General features: G+C 40.7%; 1 protein-coding gene across 1 annotated transcript; it reads left to right on the top strand.

The window, feature by feature from the left end:
• Window positions 1-751: 751 nt before the first annotated feature.
• Window positions 752-19,585, top strand: ATP6V0A2 (ATPase H+ transporting V0 subunit a2). Its single transcript, XM_064168867.1, has 20 exons — window positions 752-1,008; window positions 2,381-2,459; window positions 3,785-3,882; window positions 4,718-4,855; window positions 5,264-5,364; window positions 6,065-6,191; window positions 6,720-6,802; window positions 7,147-7,240; window positions 8,154-8,366; window positions 9,004-9,154; window positions 9,915-10,054; window positions 11,109-11,266; window positions 12,613-12,703; window positions 13,013-13,131; window positions 14,083-14,293; window positions 14,824-14,943; window positions 15,170-15,289; window positions 16,385-16,502; window positions 17,027-17,198; window positions 18,407-19,585. Exons 1-20 carry the CDS (start codon window positions 892-894, stop codon window positions 18,507-18,509), a joined length of 2,553 nt encoding a protein of 850 aa, XP_064024937.1. The 5' UTR covers window positions 752-891; the 3' UTR covers window positions 18,510-19,585.
• Window positions 19,586-19,795: the final 210 nt, after the last annotated feature.

Genomic DNA, 19,795 nt, shown 5'->3' with positions numbered 1-19,795 from the left:
AGCTTGATCTCCAGTCTTGGTGTAGTGCATCGAGGCAGCAGTTCCTTCCCTTAGTAAACTCATCATGCTCCCCTGTTTCTGGAGCAGTGGACAGATTACTCTTCTGAAAAGTAATCACGCTTCAGATATTCTCCTGTGTTGTTCTCTAATTCTCGTTTTCGAGTTAATGGCTTGCACTGGTAACCTGTGTCTGATCAAGAAACATTTACTAGTGGTGTACTTCAAGGGATCAGAGAATCGTTTAGGTGGGAAATGACCTTTAAGATCATAGAGTCTGGCCGTTCCGTTTGGGATTTTCCTCTGGTCTGGATCTTGTAACTCTCATAGCATTTTCCCCTGAACACCCTCTCACATGGAAACCTCTCACGGGGTGAATCCGTGACTGACAGCTGCTTTCCACCCCATTTTTCGGGGCTCCCGGAAGGACCTTCTGACGAGCACGGCGTAGGACCCGGGTTAGTGGATGCCGGGCTCTACAGCTTTCGTGTTCCGACTGCACTGGCACCGCCGCCGTGACCCGGTACCCGAGCCAAGGGCAATGGGCCTCAACCGCGCCCGGCCCGAACCGCTGTCAGGAGCCGGGCCCCGCTCCGGTGCAGTACCGGCACCCAGAACAGCGGGACTCGGCCTGCTCCGCTGCGGTCGGTAGGGCGCCGCTCCAGCGCTACCGGAGCCCAGAGCAGGAGGGCTCGCCCCGCGTCACCGCCCAGCCCCGCGTTCGCCGCCGGTTGGCCGCCGCTGGGTCCCGCCCCCGGAAGCAGCTGGCCGTGCTGCCGGCGGCGGGCAGGGGCGCTCCGCCATGGCCCGGGGACTGCAGGCTGCCGCCGGACACATCGCCGCACCGCCTCGGTGCCCGCCTCGCTGAGTCGCTCCGTTCGCCTGCAGCCCGCCATGGGCTCACTGTTCCGCGGCGAGCCGATGTGCCTGGCGCAGCTCTTCCTGCAGAGCGGCTCGGCCTACGAGTGCCTCAGCGAGGTGGGCGAGCGTGGCCTGGCCGAGTTCAGAGATGTGAGTAGTGGCGACGGGGCCCGGGCGCCCAGCGGAGCTCTCTGGGAGGATCGGGGAGGTAAAGGACCCCGAAGGGGCCCGGCGAGTTGGCCAGGCGTGGAGAAAGCCGAGCCGGGCAGAGGAGGTGCCGTCGGGAGGGTGTGGGTTTCAGTCAGGTGCCGTGTAAAAGACTCCCCCAGACCGCTTCTGTGCCTGTCTTTCCCTGGCTCAGACCTGCAGATGTAGCAGTTCATTGAACACCAGGTTGGAAGGGACGTCAAAGGTCACCTGGTCCTACCTGATGTCTGTATAGATCTTACATCACACTGGGCAATGAAACGTTGATTTGTAGCCTTAGCCTCCCTGAGGCTCTACAGAGGAGTGTTTTGGGATGTCTGTATCCTACCTCTATCACAGAATTAGTTTAAATTTGAGGTATATTTCTTTTTCTTTTGTAGTAGGATCACTTGGGAGAGCCCATTACCCACCTTGAAGCTACCCCGACTTAAGTCTGAGTCTATGTGTATGTGTGCAGCTAGTAGATGTACTTCCCCCCATTGACAGATGGGTAGAAACACCTTGGCTGTTCTGTTGTTGCTTCAACGACACAGACTCTGCTTTGTAAAACATGTCTGTGCCTGGAGGAGCAATTTACCTTAGAGGAAACTGCATGCTGAGTAATATAAAGTTGGGTTGGGTAACAATTGACCTTGTTTCTGTGTTGTCTCATCATCATTATATGATCTTTGCTTCCTAACTGAGAATTCTTAATTTCTTCCATGTATTCTTCCTAAATGTAGGTTGCAATATTTTTGCAAGGAAACCTGGGAGAGCTTAAATTAACAGCTAATTGGTAAATAAGGCAGGTAGGAGAAGACAGATCTGTAAGAATCATTACATGGGTGTTATGTTTAACATGTCAATGCCATTTGAGGTATCTGACACTGCTTATTACAGAAATAACCTGCTAATGGATCTGATTTAAAAGCTGAATAAGCAGAGATGTGACACACATGTAATATGGGAACGTACATAAAAAGATTCTTACAAAACATTTAATGTAGATTCTGTGGGAATTCACCATAAAAATATGCTTGTAGAAGGGTTTGTTAACGGGAAGTCATTAAGTAGTGTTCTAAAACTGTAGAAATAAGATCAGGAATGAATTCTCTAGTAGATATGGTTATTTTGTTTGAGTATAACTAGCAAAAGGCACTGATAATTCTGTCTAAATAAAACCCTGCTATTTGGAACCTTGCTTATCCTTTTAGATTTTGATACCTTACTAGCAGAAAAGCTCAAAATTGTCTTCATGAAGCCACAGAAATAGCTGTGGGATTCTAGGGTTGTTGCTGGTATAAATAGCTAATAAGCATTTTCTCTTCTTTTGTAGCTCAACCCAAATGTAAGTGTGTTTCAGAGAAAATTTGTGAATGAAGTGAAGAAGTGTGAAGAAATGGAAAGAATACTGGGTGAGCTTTTTTCATTTCTGGTGCTATTATGCTGGTTTGCATGGCTGGAGTGGAACTTTGGTGAAGGTTTCAGCTAAAGTGTTTTTTAATCTTCCTAGTTTTGGGTGTTGCAAATGCTGGAGAACCTTACACAACTTTCCTACCTATGAAAAAATGCACAAGCATGTAAGTGTAGAGTCTATGTATAGATCTTTGGAACTGGAGGTGACTTGAGTGCAGCATTTGAGTCAGAACATGCAGATCTGTTTCTTAATTTATGTTGATACGCTGCATCGGTTTTCTGTGTATCACATAATTGTTTAGGTTGGGAGGGACCTCTTGAGTCCATCTCCAGCTCAAGTTGGAGCCTGTTGTCCAGGAGTATGTCTGGTGGGATTTTGAACATGGAGACTTCACAGCCTCTCTGGGCAGCCTGTTCTAGTGTTTTACTGATCTTTGGTTCTTGGTTTTGTGAGCTGTAAAAATGCCTTGACACTGCAGCACAAACATGTTAAACAGGCTGGGTTGTTCTTTTAAGCTCAGAGTTGTTAATGTGTTGCTGATAAATAGTTGATACCATTTTAATATTGACAGCTGAAAATTTGGCTAGGAAAATGGGAGTTTCATTTGGGATATTTCTTGGCTATAAGATAAAGTCATTTTTTTTCATGTTATGTAACTTAGTACTGTTGAACTTTTAAAGCACCCTCAGAAATATATCAGGTAATTAATGATTGTATTTGTGTGGTAGCTAATGAACAGAGAAGGGCATGTCAGAGCATTACAGCCAGGATGCAGATTGTATCCTGAGGAAAAGTTAGTGTTAAAGGGTTCATTTATTGGAATCTCATCAGAGGCACGTGCTGGTCATGCCAAACCATCCCAGTAGCTATTTCAGCAATCTCTTTGCCCAGTGTGAGTTGCATTTGTTGTCAGGGTTGCTTAAGCTGCCTTGTTTGAACACTATTTATTCTAAACATGGGTCAATGAGCAGAACACCAGGTTTTGATGGATGGAATGATTAGCAGAAAGTGGTATCTTGAAATGTAAAAAGCTTCTTAAAAAGTACTTGTAGTTGGAAAATTTCAGTCAGAGGACTCTGAAGATAGCTTATTTCTGTGGACTCCCAAGACACAACCATTCTGTGTTTATTCTAGCACGCCATAAGTCCCTTTTTCATGAAGACTCCAGTGTGTGTGTTGTTACTAAAACAAATTAATACAATAGCTAGGGTCTGATGCTGCAGTGTGATTGGCACCATCAATAACAGCTGAAAGTCGACTCTACAGTATTCTAGGAAGTATAAGGAGATAGCATTTCTGATGCTGTGTCTCTTCTCACTGCAGGGTATTTAGTACAAGAAATTAAAAAGGCGGATATTCCACTTCCTGAAGGAGATGTTGCTCCTCCTGCCCCTTTGCTGAAACACATTTTAGAAATCCAGGTAACTTTTCCACAGAACAGATGGCAGGAATGTAGCTCTGGATCTTGGAACTGTAATTCACACTTGTTATCTTATTACCTTTGATTTAAATTATAGGGGTGTGGTGGGTGGTCAGAAGCATTTGCTTTTGGTTTTGCCCAGGTTGTTATCTTTCTGATAGTGTTACTTCAGAGACTGCCAATGAGGATTTCATATTAACCCAAAATTCTGTGAAAGGGTCAAAGCTAATAACACCATGTGATTTGCAGTCATTTTGATGGACTGGCAAATTACACTGTGCCAGCCATTCGGTGTCTGCAGATGTATCACTTCAGCCTCATTCCTTTGGGTCTTAACTAAGGCTTTTTTTATGCATCCAAAATTTCCAGGGAGTGTGGGAGTTTGATATGTCCCAGGCTCTGCAGAGTCCAGAGCTGGTTGTATAGCAAACATGGTGTTATTTTATCTAAATGTTTTTTCTGGTGTTGTGTTAGAAGCTTTTAGAAAGCAGATACAATTTTGAGTGACAGTATATTTTGCTGCAGTTCTGTTAATGAAATAGGTAAGTGTCTTGCACCCTGGACTATCTGAAAGCTCTAATTCCAAGTCTGCATTACTTCACTCTTACACAAATTAGGGTCAGAACAGCAGACTTAACAGATGCCAGTGGTGGATCAAGTGCATTTAGTACAAAGCAACCTTTGGCAGACTGAGGAATAAAACCTATGAAGCTTAAGTTAAGTAAGAAATGGAAAAACTCCCACCATTGCAGCAAATGAACATATGCTTAAAACTCTTCCTCTCCTGATTTCCAGAACAGTGTAACAGTTACTATGTCATTTTTCCTCTGTTTTAGGAACAGCTGCAGAAACTGGAGACAGAATTGAGGGAAATAACTAGAAACAAAGAGAAGTTGAGGAGAAACCTGCTGGAACTGACGGAATACATGTGCATGTTAGACGTGACTCAAAGATTTGTCAGGAGGACAGCAGAGGTACTGCTTGTGTCGTTTGGTGAGGGTTGTGTGTCGTGGGGCATTTTGGTTGTGTTCAGCTCTAGTGCAGGTGTGAGCTTTTGTGCTAGGCTGTGTTCATATATAGCAAAATGCAGCCCTAGATTTAGAAGAGATTTGTGGTCTCTCTGTTGAATTGTTCAAATGTTCCTGCTATTGCCAGCTGAAGATGAAAGTGTATTTGTGTGATTTTGATGCATAAATTGTGCTAAGGAATTTACTGGGTGTAGCCCTTGCAACACTGACTGTGATTGCTAAGAATGGTGCATTTGAGATCCCAAAATGTCTTGGTTGTCTGAATGGAACACAGGTAAGATTTGAAAAATGTTTTTATTGCAGTTACTTAACTGTTTTTCAGAATAACAAATACTCTGTTTTTTATTTTTCTAGTATGAATCCCAATTACATGCAAATTATGAAGAGTTTCCATCCATGGAAAATGAGCCATTAGTGGATTACAACTGTATGCACAGACTGGGTGCCAAGCTGGGGTGGGTATGACTCAGTCCGTGTATGGTGGGTCACCAGTCTATGCTGTTTCAGAACTGCTTTGATGAGCTTCTGTAAATATTGGGCTGTTTTCTTAAAAGACAGAATATAGTTTCAGATTTCAGATGATCCAGACAGTTTTAGACAGGGTAGGGGGCTGGCCCCAATGTACTTTTGTAACAGAATTGGATTGTTTGAAGTGATAAAGACAGCACCAAAAAAAGGGTCACAAAACTGCCGTCACTTTGAGTATGTGTGTTAAAGAAAACCTCCAAACTTTCTGCTGCTGTCAAGAGTGTTTGTTTTGGATGAACACACTTATAAACACCTATCAGTGTCAGTTGTAACACTGTCTGTGGTGTTGCCTATTTGCTTTTCAAATGCTGTATGAATGCTGCTTTCTGCCTCACCATTATGAGAGGGTGTTCTGCCAAAAAAACCCTGAACAACCCACCAAAAAAGAAACTGTGTCAAATACAATTCCATTTGTGTGCTAGGCCTAGGGTCTGTTTGCTTTCCAAATTGAAACTGACTCTATTTTCTATGACAGTAACTTCCTCTTTAGGGTGATGCTCTAGAGATGGCAGATATTAAATTACTGGGACTGTTAAGTTACTGTGGTATGGAGCAGTGATGTATTCTGAAGCTTTTAATTTATTTGTGGATTTCAGCTTGTTTTTCAACTTTTTTCTTTTTCCATAGGTTCATATCTGGGTTAGTTCACATGGCAAAAGTTGAAGCATTTGAGAAAATGCTGTGGCGAGCGTGTAAAGGCTACACTATTCTTACCTATGCAGAGCTCGACGAGTGTCTGGAGGATCCTGATACAGTGAGTAAACATTGTAACTACCAGTTTATTTCCTCTGGACTTTTCATAAGACCTGGAAGAATTGCTGCTCAGTTCTGCTTGCAGTGAAGGTGCCCTTGGAGGCAAAACTATTAAAAAGTCTTAAAAGTGTTAAGACTAAAATTAGAGATCTTGATGCCACCATAACTATGTGAGCTGCAATTAATTTATCATGGCTCAGACTGATGAGTGCAGAACTTTATTTTGGAATTGTAGTGACTTTATAATTGCCTAGCTAGTGAAATATGGGGTTAAATCGCTGCTTGGGTATTTATTAACTAGGCATGTGCCTTTCAATAGTCATTTTAGTTCATTCAGTGGTTAAATGAAAGAAGTCTAGAGAACAATTGGTCTTCTGTGAAGCTTTTTCTCTGAACTTATGCTGGAAGGTTAATGCCACTAACACAGCTTTTTCTAGTTATTCAGATTTGGTTTTTTGTTTTGTAATTATATCATAGTGGAGTTAGTGGTTAAAAACAAGCTTCATCATTTTTTTGTTTCTTTTTTCAGGGTGAAACCACAAAGTGGTTTGTGTTTTTAGTGTCCTATTGGGGTGAACAAATTGGTCAGAAAGTTAAGAAGATTTGTGATTGGTAAGAAGTAAAACTAATATATATAATTTCTTTATATCTCACTTTTTTTCTTGTTAATTTTCCTCTGCTGCCCTTTCTTTTAAGTGTTTGTTTTTAGAAAAGGTTTTTAAAGTTGTATTTGTTCCTCCCTCATTGCAGCTATCTTTATAATTATGGACTATACAAATAAATCTATGAGTCATTTAATCTGCAGTCCTTGTTAAGTACAGGCAAAATACTGATACTTTCTGCTGAACCTATTCTGTAGTTCTTAAATGGTGTGCTGCAGATTTTACTAGAGCAGGAGGCTGGGTGATTTGTTTTGGTTTGGTTATTTAACACAAGCTTCTGATTTTTTTCTGTAGCTATCACTGTCATGTGTATCCCTATCCAAATAGCACAGAGGAGCGCAGTGCAGTTGTTGAAGGACTAAATGTTCGTATTCAGGATCTTCACACTGTGAGTAAATAACAGCAGTATTCCCTTTGCTGTGATTATTGCTTAGGAAATTATTTGATGAATCACAGCAACTGATACATGAATATGTTTCTAAAATACATACAGCTCTGGGTCTGAATATGGCTGATATGAGCCAGTGTGTGGCCAGGTGGCCAGTAAGGCCAATGGCATCCTGACCTGTATCAGTAAATAGTGTGACCAGCAGGACCATGGAAGTGATTGTCTCCTCTGTACACAGCATGGCTGAGGCCACATCTGGAGGACTGTGTTCCTTTTTATGGCCCTGACTACAAGGAATATATTGAGATGCTGGAGCTAGTCCAGAGGAGGACAAGAAACCTGGTGAAGGGTCTGGAAAGCAAGTCTTGTGAGGAGTGGCTGAGAGAACTGGGGTTGTTTAGCCTGGAGAAAAGGAGGCTGAAGGGGAGATCTTGTTTCTCTGTTCAACTCGCTGTAATGAGATGGGTGTTAGTCTCTTTGCTGTAGTAACAAGTGATTGTAGAAGAGGAAATGGCCTCAAGTTGCACCAGTGGAGATTTATGTTGAGTATTAGATGAAACTTACTCACTGGACAGGTTCTAAACACTGGAACAGGCTCCCGAGGGAGGTAGTTGAATCCCCATCCCTGGAGGTGTTTAAAAGCCACAGAGATGTGCTGAGGGACGTGGACTTGATGATATTGAAGGTCTTTTCCAACCAAAACTGTTCAATGATTCTGTGACTTCATGTCACATCCTTAATCTTGTGTTGGATGATTCTATTAAAGTTCAGGGCTCTTGGACATTGTCTTCTGTTTTCAGCAGTGGTTAGTGTGCTCTCCTAGATCCAGCACTGAACAAATGCTGTATGCTCTTGGTGAAAGTAACACTGACCACTGGTATGTTTTCAATTAGTTCTTTTTCCTTGGACAAAGGTGCTGCATAAAACCGAGGATTACTTACGCCAAGTCTTGTGTAAAGCATCTGAATCAGTCTACACGTGGGTTATCCAAGTGAAGAAGATGAAAGCCATTTATCATGTACTCAACCTGTGCAGTTTTGATGTCACAAATAAATGTTTAATTGCTGAGGCTTGGTGTCCAGTGGCTGATCTGCAAAATTTGCGCCATGCATTGGAGGAAGGTTCAGTAAGTCAACTAAAAGCTCACTGATGTTAAAACTTGAACTAACTGTGCAAATGAGGAAGGACAACAGTTATTTAAAATGGGCTATAAGGAGGCACAGGCAGGTCTGGGTGTCTGTGAACTCTTATCAAATAATTGCTTTGTAAGCAGTCTTTAGTTAGTGGTGATGGGCACTTTATTGGTTGATAAGGGGTTTTTTTGCTTGTTTGTTACTGTTTTGTTGTTTTGTTTTGGGTTTTTTTCTTGGATAACTTGTGTTGGGCCCAAGTCTGACTGGGCTTACAGTGAAGCAGAAGGTTCCAGTTCCTGTATGTTAGTTGTATTCAGCTCCATGCTTTTTGGTTTATACAAGGGAACTTTTAATAACAAATCTTTGGTTTATAATACGGACTGATGAGTCTCATCTGGTATCTCATATCAAGTAAAAATTAGAACACTATGTAATCAGTGGTCTTAGAGAAACAGATCAATGTAGTTTTTTAAAGACAAAAACTGCAAAATTGTTAAACACAAGATTTAATTTAGGGATGTTTTAAGATCAGTGAAACTGCTGATAGAGGAAAGGATTGATCAGATTAAGCATCAGCTGAATATATATATGACATCTATATATATATGTCTTCTTTCTGTCTGTAATTAGAGGAAGAGTGGAGCTACCATTTCTTCATTCATGAATACCATCTCAACAACACAACCTCCTCCAACTTTGATACGTACCAATAAATTTACCTCAGGATTCCAAAACATTGTTGATGCCTATGGAGTTGGAAACTATGGGGAAGTGAATCCAGGTTGGTTCCTTCTGAAATCTGAACTGTGCATGGTGCTGTCGTACTGCTTGTTTTGTTATGTGTTTAAATGCCTTGCTGAATTGGACACCAGTAAAGGCAAAGTGTTGACAACCATACTGCACATTAATAGGTGTTTTTAAAATAGATCAAAAGTGCCAGGTGTGCTTCAAGCAGTAAGATGGGATTTGACTTTGCTGAATGTCTTTAGCATTAAAGATGCTGGTAATGGCTGTATAATGTTTCTTTATGTGTTTTACCTTGCATAAGATATTTAATGGTGTGTGTGTGTGAAAATCCCTGTGCTAATGGCTATTGATTTTACTAAAGCATGGAGCTCATAATTTGAAAAAAATCCAGTTTGTACAGTCCAATTCTTTTAGTGTCCTGATGTACTTTTATGGCTATGTTCACTACGTTGTGCTGTGCAGGAGAGGGTACATAATAATACAGACCCAAAATAGTCCTGGAGAGCGAAGTCTTTGTTTCGTTTTTATTTTCAGGGCTCACATTCTTCTCATAATTATCAGCTAATGCTCAACTGTGAAGTTGTTGTTACTAAGGGATACACAATAAGCAAACTTTGAAGTGAGTTAAATTCATGGTGTGGAGGAGAGGTCTATTAGTAAGGAGTGAAATGTCTTTCAAACTGAAAGCTGAAATTCTTTGAGAGGTTAAAGTAGTTGATTTGCTTTGGCATAATTCAGATAGCAGTAGCATCTGTTGTGCTGTGTGCCTGAAATCTGTTGTGCTCTCGTTCCAGCTCTCTATACCATCATCACTTTTCCTTTCTTGTTTGCGGTGATGTTTGGAGACTTTGGCCATGGTCTGCTAATGTTCATATTTGCACTGCTGACAATACTGTATGAAAAGCACCCTAGATTGCAAAGATCACAAGATGAGGTAAAAGGAATTACAAATAATGTACTTCCTATCTAGCAAAATTACTTCAACTGAATAGTAACTCTGTTTCTAAAAAAGTGCAGCTTAGTGCACATGTATTAGACTGGGTGCTTTTTCTTTTGTTTCAAGATGAAAGGTCTAGAGGTGATCTCATTGCTGTCTACAACTACCTGAAGGGAGGCTGTAGCCAGGTGGGGGTTGGTCTCTTCTCCCAGGCAACCAGCAACAGAATAAGGGGACACAGTCTTAAGTTGTGCTGGGGGAGGTATAGGCTGGATGTTAGGAGGAAGTTCTTCACAGAGAGAATGATTTGCATTGGAATGGGCTGCCCAGGGAGGTGGTGGAGTCACTGTCCCTGGAGGTGTTCAAGAAAAGCCTGGATGAGGCACTTAGTGCCATGGTCTAGTTGACTGGATAGGGCTGGGTGATAGGTTGGACTGGATGATCTTGGAGGTCTCTTCCAACCTGGTTGATTCTATGATTCTGTGACGTTAACTATTCACTTTTGTTGAAAGGGCAGAAACAATCAAGCTGTAATGAAAGACTGAGAAAAATCAATTGATACTGTTCTGCTTCTATTTCCTTTTGTGAGGGATAGTTAGTGATGTGTGTGTTTTACACAATGTGGTTACAGTGACTAACATGAGGAGAAAATGATTCTTCAAATTCCATCTTTTATTTTTTTCTGAAAACAAATTGTAATTAAAAATTTATTGCACTTAATTTTGACTAATTTTTTTTAATTGTGTGTTGTTGGAATGCAGGAACACCTACATCTCTCATTAGAATTATATTTAATTAAGAACAGCTGCAAATGTCTAATTTCTTGAAAACTAATCCAAGGGAGGAAATGGGGCTTAAAAAGATAATTTGTTAGCGTGTTGATGCCAATGAGAAAAGGCTCGGTTTGTGTCATGGGAACCTTCATGGGGACTTCAACTTCCTGTGTTGAATTTAAACCAAAAATGTATTTCTCTTAGAAACATCTAGATAAGGATTGTTCATGCAGCAGGTGATGTTTTCTTTCTTCTTCTTTTTTCCCCAATACTTACAGATTATGAAAATGTTATTTGAAGGCCGATATGTTATTTTGTTAATGGGTCTGTTTTCTGTCTACACTGGATTGATCTACAATGACTGTTTCTCAAAGTCGTTAAATATATTTGGTTCTGGATGGAACGTTTCAGCAATGTTTGAAGAGAAGGTTTGGAGGTGAGTAGCATGCCTCTGCTTTCTGTACTGTTAAACCAAAACCATACTTCCTGCAAGAGTTTAACCCTTCTGCTCGCCTATTTTAACTGTTTGGCTTTTTTTACATTGAGAGTAGTAAGTAAATGTAGCTACCTGAGGGGTGGTAGTGGCCAGGAGGAGGTTGCTGTCTTCTCTCCGGTGGCCAGCACCAGAACGAGAGGACACAGCCTCAGGCTGCACCAGGGGAGATTTAGGCTGGAGGTGAGGAGAAAGTTCTTCACTGAGAGAGTCATTGGGCACTGGAATGGGCTGCCTGGGGAGGTGGTGGAGTCGCCGTCCCTGGGGCTGTTCAAGGCAGGATTGGACGTGGCACTTGGTGCCATGGTCTAGCCTTGTGCTCTGTGGTAAAGGGTTGGACTTGATGATCTGTGAGGTCTCTTCCAACCCTGATGATACTGTGATACTGTGATACATCTAGCAAAGTCTAGGCAACAAGTGCTCGTGAGCTAAGGACAGTGTGATAACATCTATGCTTAGGATAAAAAAAGACACTAATATTTAACGAGCAATTTGAGGTTTTTTGGTTTTTTGAAGTGGAAAATCCACAGAGAAAGCAATTTCTTACAAAACCAATATTAGAATTTCATTATATTTAATTCAGTCAGTCATATTAATCTTGTATTTCAGTGTTGCTTTACTAGATTTACATGTCCTCAGTCACCTGGAGCATTTTCTATGATACTGTCTTTTAATGAAATTGATTACTTTGCAGTAATCAGTTTCTGCACAGCTTTTCTTGATAGTAAAAGGGAGAAGAAAGTAGGCTATGTGAATTGTCCAATCTACTTGTTCCCCAAAGTGGGATAACCTCATTGTTTTGAGATGTTAAGGCCTTTTGGTATTTACATGTTCACAGCCTGCATCTCATTTCGCTACAGAAAGCAGGAAGTGGTTTAAAATAGGATCAAAAGCAGTGACTTTGGTTGAAGTGAAAAACTGTGTGAAGTTAGAGTAGGAAGTAATATAAATGCAAAAGGGAAAAAAAACAATTATTCTTAGGGAGTTTTTAGTGAATTTTACATAACAGCAAACTGTGACCTTTTAAATTTTCCATTCTAAGGGAAAGAGGGATAAGGTAAAGAAACTTTCTTTTCAAAACCAGTGTGAATTAAGCCCAGATGGTGAGTTTCTAGAGATTTTTATTTTTTGCAATCGTTTTTATTAGCTTAGAAGTTATTTTGAAGTCTGACCATGGGCAAGCTACTCATATAATGGAAAGCAGGAGCAGTGTCTTGCAGTGATGAAAGTTTATGTTGTCACCATGTTTAAACAATGTCAGATCTAACTGTATTTTCCTTTCTCTGCAGTCCTGAAGATCTGCAGAAAAATCAATACTTAGCATTGGATCCAAATGTTACTGGTGTATACAATGGAGTTTATCCCTTTGGAATTGATCCGGTTAGTTTTATTCTTTTAAATGATCCCTTTGTGATGATCAGTCATTTGTAAATTGGGATTTGGTATGTCTATTAGAAAGAAATCTTCCTATGGATTAAACACATTTCTACTTCCATCCATACATTCTCTGCTTGAAAAGAACTTTTTGTTTGAGTCAAAGATTCTTCACAGAATTATTTTCCATGCAGCTCAAATTTCAGTTGTGATCTCTGTTGAAGGTAGAATTCTGTTCTGCAGTGGAGAAAGGCAAGTGTTTTATTCCTTCTGTTAAACTATTCTTTAATGCTGGTTTTGTCTTCTCTTCCTCAGATATGGAATTTAGCAAGCAACCGCCTCAGTTTTCTAAATTCCTTCAAAATGAAAATGTCTGTGATTTTTGGAGTGGCTCACATGACATTTGGAGTTGTGCTGGGGGTATTTAACCACTTGTAAGTACAAGAAGTTAATATGAACGTTGTCTTGAGTTGTAATGGTTAATCTTGTAAGAGAAGCTAGAGCAATTTTAGAAAACCTCCAATCACAGAATAATAGTAGCTATGAAAAATATTCTTTAAAAAATACAACAACAACCACCTTCCTTCACGAGGAGAGGCTGAGGGAGCTGGGATTGTTTAGCCTGGAGAAGAGGAGGCTCAGGGGTGACCTTATTGCTGTCTACAACTACCTGAAGGGTGGTTGTGGCCAGGGGGAGGTTGCTCTCTTCTCTCAGGTGGCCAGCACCAGAATGAGAGGACACAGCCTCAAGCTATGCCAGGGGAGATTTAGGCTCGAGGTGAGGAGAAAGTTTTTCACTGAGAGAGTCATTGGACACTGGAATGGGCTGCCCGGGGAGGTGGTGGAGTCGCCGTCCCTGGGGCTGTTCAAGGCAGGATTGGACGTGGCACTTGGTGCCATGGTCTGGCCTTGAGCTCTGTGGTAAAGGGTTGGACTTGATGATCTGTGAGGTCTCTTCCAACCTTGGTGATATTGTGATGATGAATTGGTATCGTGCCAAAAAAACTGATGACTTCAATTAATACAAGATTTTCCACTGAAATCATAGAATCATTTCTGCTGGAACAGACCTCTATGATCATCGAGTCCAACCGCAGACCTAACACCACCATGGCCATTAAACCGTGTCCTAAACCCATGTCTTATTATGGAACACCTCCAGAGAGGTGTTCCGTAATAAGACCATTTCCCTGGGCAGCCTGTTCCAAAATACCTGATGTAAATTTCACCAAATATGAAGAAATTGGTTCTGGATTGCATTTTAGTGTCACCACTTAAAAGTGCTGGCTTTTATTCTCTTTTATTGAAATCATGTTTGGGCCATGCATTTATCTTGATCTTTCTAAAATTATGTTTCTCTCTTTTCCCCCATTTTTCTCATGTAGGCATTTCAAGAAGACATACAATATTTATTTGGTTTTTCTTCCTGAACTTTTATTCATGATGTGCATCTTTGGCTACCTTGTCTTTATGATATTCTTTAAATGGCTAGCATACTCTGCAGAGGACTCCACTTCTGCTCCTAGTATCCTGATTCAGTTTATTAACATGTTCCTGTTTACTGGTGGTGAAACAGATGTCTTCTACACTGGACAGGTTAGTAATGTTCTTGATAGCTTCTGAAAGTGCTGTATTCACCATGCAGATAACACTTCACCAGTCATGAAGGGCTGATGGCTGAGTCTTGCCCTACAAGAGGGAATGTATCAGACTAAGGGGAAATTAAGAAAAGAATATGATTAAATAATATATTTGTCCTTTACTTGCTTTTAAGATTTTACCTAGTGACTGGTAGCAACACCTGTTTCTAAACCAAAATGTACCAGGTTAAAATTAAGGCCAGAGAGCAAAGCCCTATGCTTGTAATTTTAATGCTTTTCTATGTGGTAAACAGTCTTTCTAAGAATAGTATCAGTATACTATATAAATCAATATCAGTTGTGCCTTAATCTAGAACTCTGTCCTGAGGATGCTGCATGTCTGTAACTCAGTGTAAGGGCCTGATTAAGTGCATGTTCAAGTGGTATTTTTCTTATACTCAAACAGACATTTAAAGGAAAATGGGAAGGTTTTTTTCCTACTTTTGATTGTGTGATCTAATCTCATTTTTTTTCCCTTCTAAACAGATTGGTCTGCAGAGGTTTTTACTTAGTATTGCTTTTCTTTGTGTTCCTGTATTGCTTTTTGGTAAACCTCTGTATTTATACTGGTTGCACAGTGGAGGCCGAGGCATTAGAATGTACAGGGTAAGTATCGAGATACTTACATGTTTCCTCAGTACACAAGAGTTCAGCTGGTGGTGTGTTGCATGTAATGTTCTTATTAGATATTTCTACTCTGAACATTTTTGACTGTAGCCCATAATAGTGTTTTGTTCTTCTGGTTCTCTTTTTTGCCTTTGCCTATGAGTACTTTAAATGTTTCAAATGACACTGGCAGTCAATTTGAAGATGTGATGCTTTCGTTTTGTAGAGTGGCTACAAGCTAATTCGGAAAGAAAGTGAAGAAGAGCTTTCTCTGCTGAGATGTCATGATGTAGAAGAAGGAAGCAGTCATTTGGACAGTGGGCACAAAGAGGGGGATGGAGAGGAGGTAATGGTTTTACTTTGTCTGTAGTTTATGTGTTCTTAAAAGTAAATTAGAAATGGAGTATGAAGATAACCTGTACAATATGTCCTTGGAAGTTTTAAGGGAAATCAGCTGAATCTTTACCAAGACCTTGATGCCTGCATGCAATTTACTTATTTTTATTAGTTGCTATTTTATCATTATTTTTGTTATATTCAGTAGTATTCATGGCAAACCATAATCTATCTGTAGTGGAGAACAGGAGGTGTTTTATTTGCATATCTAAACTTTGCACACAAGGCTATAGGTTTTCTTGAACAGAAGAGCAGGATAAAAATCCTGAGTTTTGATAGGATTTTATCATATCAGGATGACTGCCAGATTCATATGAATTTAATCTTGGCTTTTCATCCAGACAAAAAACTTTTTGTGTCTGCATATTACATCTTGTGATGAGGATTATTGCTAATGAGGGGTGGGAGACTTGGATGGCATACCTAGTCCCTAGCTACTGCTGCTGGTGAGTTTTGAGCAATCTTGTAAAGGTCATGACTGATTCCATTGATTTCTTGTGCATTTTAAGACAAAAACCATTTTAGTTTTCCAGTGTGCAGACTGTTTAGTACTTGCTTCACTGAGATAGTAGGCTCTTGCTTCTGACTTGTGGGAAATACAAGAATTGTTGAGTTTACAGTATTAATGTAGTTACTTTTCTATCACTAGCATTACAATAATTAATCCTACTTTAAAAGATACAAAAATGGGCATTGTAAACATACGACCTCCATAGAAAGGGACCTAGAGTCATAGCTGGGTTTACTACTTAAAAGTTTTCAAGTGTTAGATCACATTCCTTGTGGAAACCATCAATTGCATTGATTTTTATCAGCAAAGGAATTGGGTAAACAAATTGGGAAATTGTAGCATCTGTTTTTTTTTTAATGTTGTCTCTGTGATAAGGATCTTAAACATAGATCTTTTTTCACTTGATATGAAAGCAGTGCATTGCCCTTTAGTGGAATTATTCTTCCATGTGTATTAAGATTTGCTGATGAACATTTTTGTTCTTGTGCTGTACCATCTTGTGTAAATGCATACAAATGTATTTCTGTATTTTAGTTCAATTTTGCAGAGACGTTTATGAATCAAGCAATTCATACCATTGAATACTGTCTAGGATGTGTTTCTAATACAGCCTCATATCTGAGACTCTGGGCATTAAGTCTTGCTCATGCACGTAAGTGGGGTTTTTTGGGTTGGTTGTTTCTTCTTCTGTCTTGATTTTGACTGCTAGTTAGAGGGGGATTTGTCTGTTGAAATTATCTATTTCTGAATGCAGACAAAATTCCTCTGTTTAACCATGATCTATGGAAAACTAGAATTGTGACTTACTCTTTGGATCCTAGTAATCTGCATTGATTGCTGTGTGTTGTGAAGAGGCTGATACCTGAGCACAGCATTACTTCACATAATAGTTTATCAGCAGTCACAGTACCACCAGTTTAGAAGCTATTTAGGCACTTGCTAAACTCTTCATGTCATGGTGTAAAATATTGCCCCTAGTAGATCTGATTTTGAAACTGAGATGTACCATTACAGGGGAGGGAGAGGTAAAGGTACAACTAACTGGGGCAGGGAGCTGCTGCTAGTCCAGCAGATCCTGTGATACTGGTTAAACTAGAATATGGTGAGTTGGAGTGGCTTGCTGGGGAAGTGTGTGCAGTGTCAGCACTAATGATGAAAACTTCTTTTTTTAACTAGAGTTGTCAGAAGTTCTGTGGCAAATGGTGATGAGAGTGGGTCTTCGTGTGGATACAACATATGGTGTCTTACTGCTAGTCCCTGTACTAGCCTTCTTTGCTGTGCTGACAGTTTCTATTCTTCTGGTCATGGAGGGACTTTCTGCTTTTCTCCATGCTATACGACTTCACTGGTAAGTTAATTTCTTTTTTTATACCAGTTTATTGTATATTGGCTTGCTTAAGAGGAATTTTTGTGTGTAAATTCAAGTATTATATTGGCTTATGATGTATTTTAACTTCTGCCACATTTTGGTGCAAGCTATGAGTATATCTGATTTATAGTATTGCAGCTTTTTATAGGGTATTAGTAATACTCATTTGAAGTATTGTGTCCAGTTCTGGGCCCCCCAGTTCAAGAAGGAGAGGGAGCTGCTTAAGAGAGTCCAATGCAGAGCCACAAAAATGATTTATGAAGTTGAACATTTTCCTTGTGAGGAGAGACTGAGGGAGCTGGGGCTTTTTAGCTTGGGGAGGAGGAGACTAAAGGGTGACCTCCTTAATGTTTATAAATATGTAAGGGGTGAGCCCCAGGAGGATGGAGCCAGCCTCTTCTCAGTGATGCCCAGTGACAGGACAAGGGGCAGTGGGTGGAAGCTGAGGCATAGAAGGTTCCATGTGAACCTGAGGAAGAATTTTTTTACTGTGAGGGTGACAGAGCACTGGAACCAGCTGCCAAGGGAGGTTGTGGAGTCTCCCTCTGGAGATACTTAAGAACTGTTTGGATGTGTTCCAGTGTGATCCACTCTAGGTGATCCTGCTCAGCCAGGGGGGCTGGACCAGATGATCTTTTGAGGTCCTTTCCAGCCCCTGACATTCTATGATAAATATTTTAGTTCCAGTCTGGTTATATCACTGAATGGCTTCAAACTGTTCTATTTATTTGGTTCAACAGAGCATTTATGTTGGTGAGCAAAGGTTTTACTAAAGTGGGACCACCAATGCTTAAGTATTTTAATCTTTCAATAGTTGTAATATCACAGGCTCTGCACACTAGAATATACTCAGAGTATTTAGTATAAACGGCAGACACGTAGTCTGTAAACACACGAGGCACAGCTGTATGCATTGCAGAGTATTGTCCTCAGGATTTGCAAAACAATTAACTGCCACTAATTGGAAACAAATTAGTAAGACAGAAGTGAGAAATGAGCCATTGCAGCACAATGTTGGGTCTCTTGAGAAACATGAAACTTGCCTGAATCTCTGGCAGGAAAGTGAAATAGCTGCATAGAAAGCAACAGGGTTAAGGTTGGTTTTCAGTCTCTTGTGGCATGGTTTTGTCCGTCGCCAACTGGTCACTTGGGATTAATAAACAGATTCTGGTTTTGTCTCGTTTCAGGGTGGAATTTCAGAACAAATTCTACTCTGGTGGAGGATACAGGTTTACACCTTTCTCTTTTAAGCACATTTCTTTACATTTTAATAAAGATGATATGGCATAGTTTGGTTGCTGTCAGCAGAAATGTTTGGAATTGTCTGCAAATAATCATGTGATTTGCTCTTGCCTAGGAACGGTTTCCTGTAAGACATGGTGTTTTTCACTGATTGCCTTATAATGCAGCCAAATAATTTGTAATATATACCTCCCATAGAAATACCTAGCAGACCTGGAGCATCTTGTAAAATATATAGATATGAAATGTACATTTTTCTTGATGAACTAATGTTGTAAATTAATTTTATTCTTAAAAAAAGAAGTTGTTACTGCTTCTTCTAAAACTGATGTAGGCATTTTTTTTTGTTGAGAGTGGTTCTTTTCTTGAATGATTCTTTTTAATTTATCTGAAGTACTTTTTATCCTATTAGACATCCATTCATTACTAATCACAACCTTAACCTCCCACCTCATGCACTTTGGGAACAATTCAACAACGCAGAAGCAGCAAAGTACATTTTTAGTGTTTGAGAAGGATTATCAAATGTACATTTACACATATCAATGCAACATCCTCTTTTCTGGCCATACTTAACTGTTTATGCCAGGTTCTGCCCAAAGTTAACTCATCTTTCAGATCCCACAGTGCTAATAGATAGTGCTATGGAAGAAGGCAGGATCAGAAGTGGGGACTGGAAATTTTAGTCTTCTTTCTGTGTAGTGGGGAGCAGCGTGATGCATGCTGCTCTGCAAAGTGAGGTGTGTGCAGCCTTCACTGGTGACCTTGATGGGTAAAAGCCTTGGAAAAAGTCTTTACCCAGACCATGTTAAGACTCAAATAAAAGGCTCAAATTGCTAGACATTTTTATCCCAAATTCTTTATTAGGGTGGGGAGTTTTCACTCCTGGGAATAGCTTTGGCAGGGGGAATAAAGAATTAGCCTTGATCCATGTTTACCTGTTATGTGCTGTTGAACCAAAGTGGGAGGAGAGGGATGGTTTTGTGTTATTTTTGAGTATCAGGGTGAAAATGGGGATGTTGCCATCGGTTTACACCTGTGCCATACGAACAGCCTCACTTTTGCACTTGTTTCACGTCCGTTCCCAATAAAAGCTCGTTTGCGCTGTTCACAGCGGGCCCCTATCGTTGTAGCAGTGCTTTCTCTGCCCGCCACGTCGCTGGAGCGGCACAGCAGGATCTACCCCGCCCTGCACAGGTGAAACGCCTTTACTGCGCCGTCGCGACCCCGTGGAGGCCGCTGCACGGCCGAGCTGCAGCCACGAGCGCTCGCGGCCGCCCGGGGCGGGTGCGGCCTCTTGAGGCGGCCGTTGGGCGGGCGCTGGGCGGGTGCGG

This window comes from Pogoniulus pusillus, chromosome 30 (assembly GCF_015220805.1).
Source record: "Pogoniulus pusillus isolate bPogPus1 chromosome 30, bPogPus1.pri, whole genome shotgun sequence".
Classification (NCBI taxonomy): domain Eukaryota; kingdom Metazoa; phylum Chordata; class Aves; order Piciformes; family Lybiidae; genus Pogoniulus; species Pogoniulus pusillus.
Note: the sequence above shows the minus strand (reverse complement) of the source record. Positions and strands in the feature narration are given on the sequence as shown.

Bases quoted from the DNA above. Each gene is read 5' to 3' on its own strand.
- ATP6V0A2 (XM_064168867.1), top strand. From the start codon at position 892: ATGGGCTCACTGTTCCGCGGCGAGCCGATGTGCCTGGCGCAGCTCTTC. The intron at 11,267-12,612 runs GTGAGTAGCATG...CTTTCTCTGCAG, and splicing joins TTTGAAGAGAAGGTTTGGAG to TCCTGAAGATCTGCAGAAAA. The intron at 12,704-13,012 runs GTTAGTTTTATT...TCTCTTCCTCAG, and splicing joins ATCCCTTTGGAATTGATCCG to ATATGGAATTTAGCAAGCAA.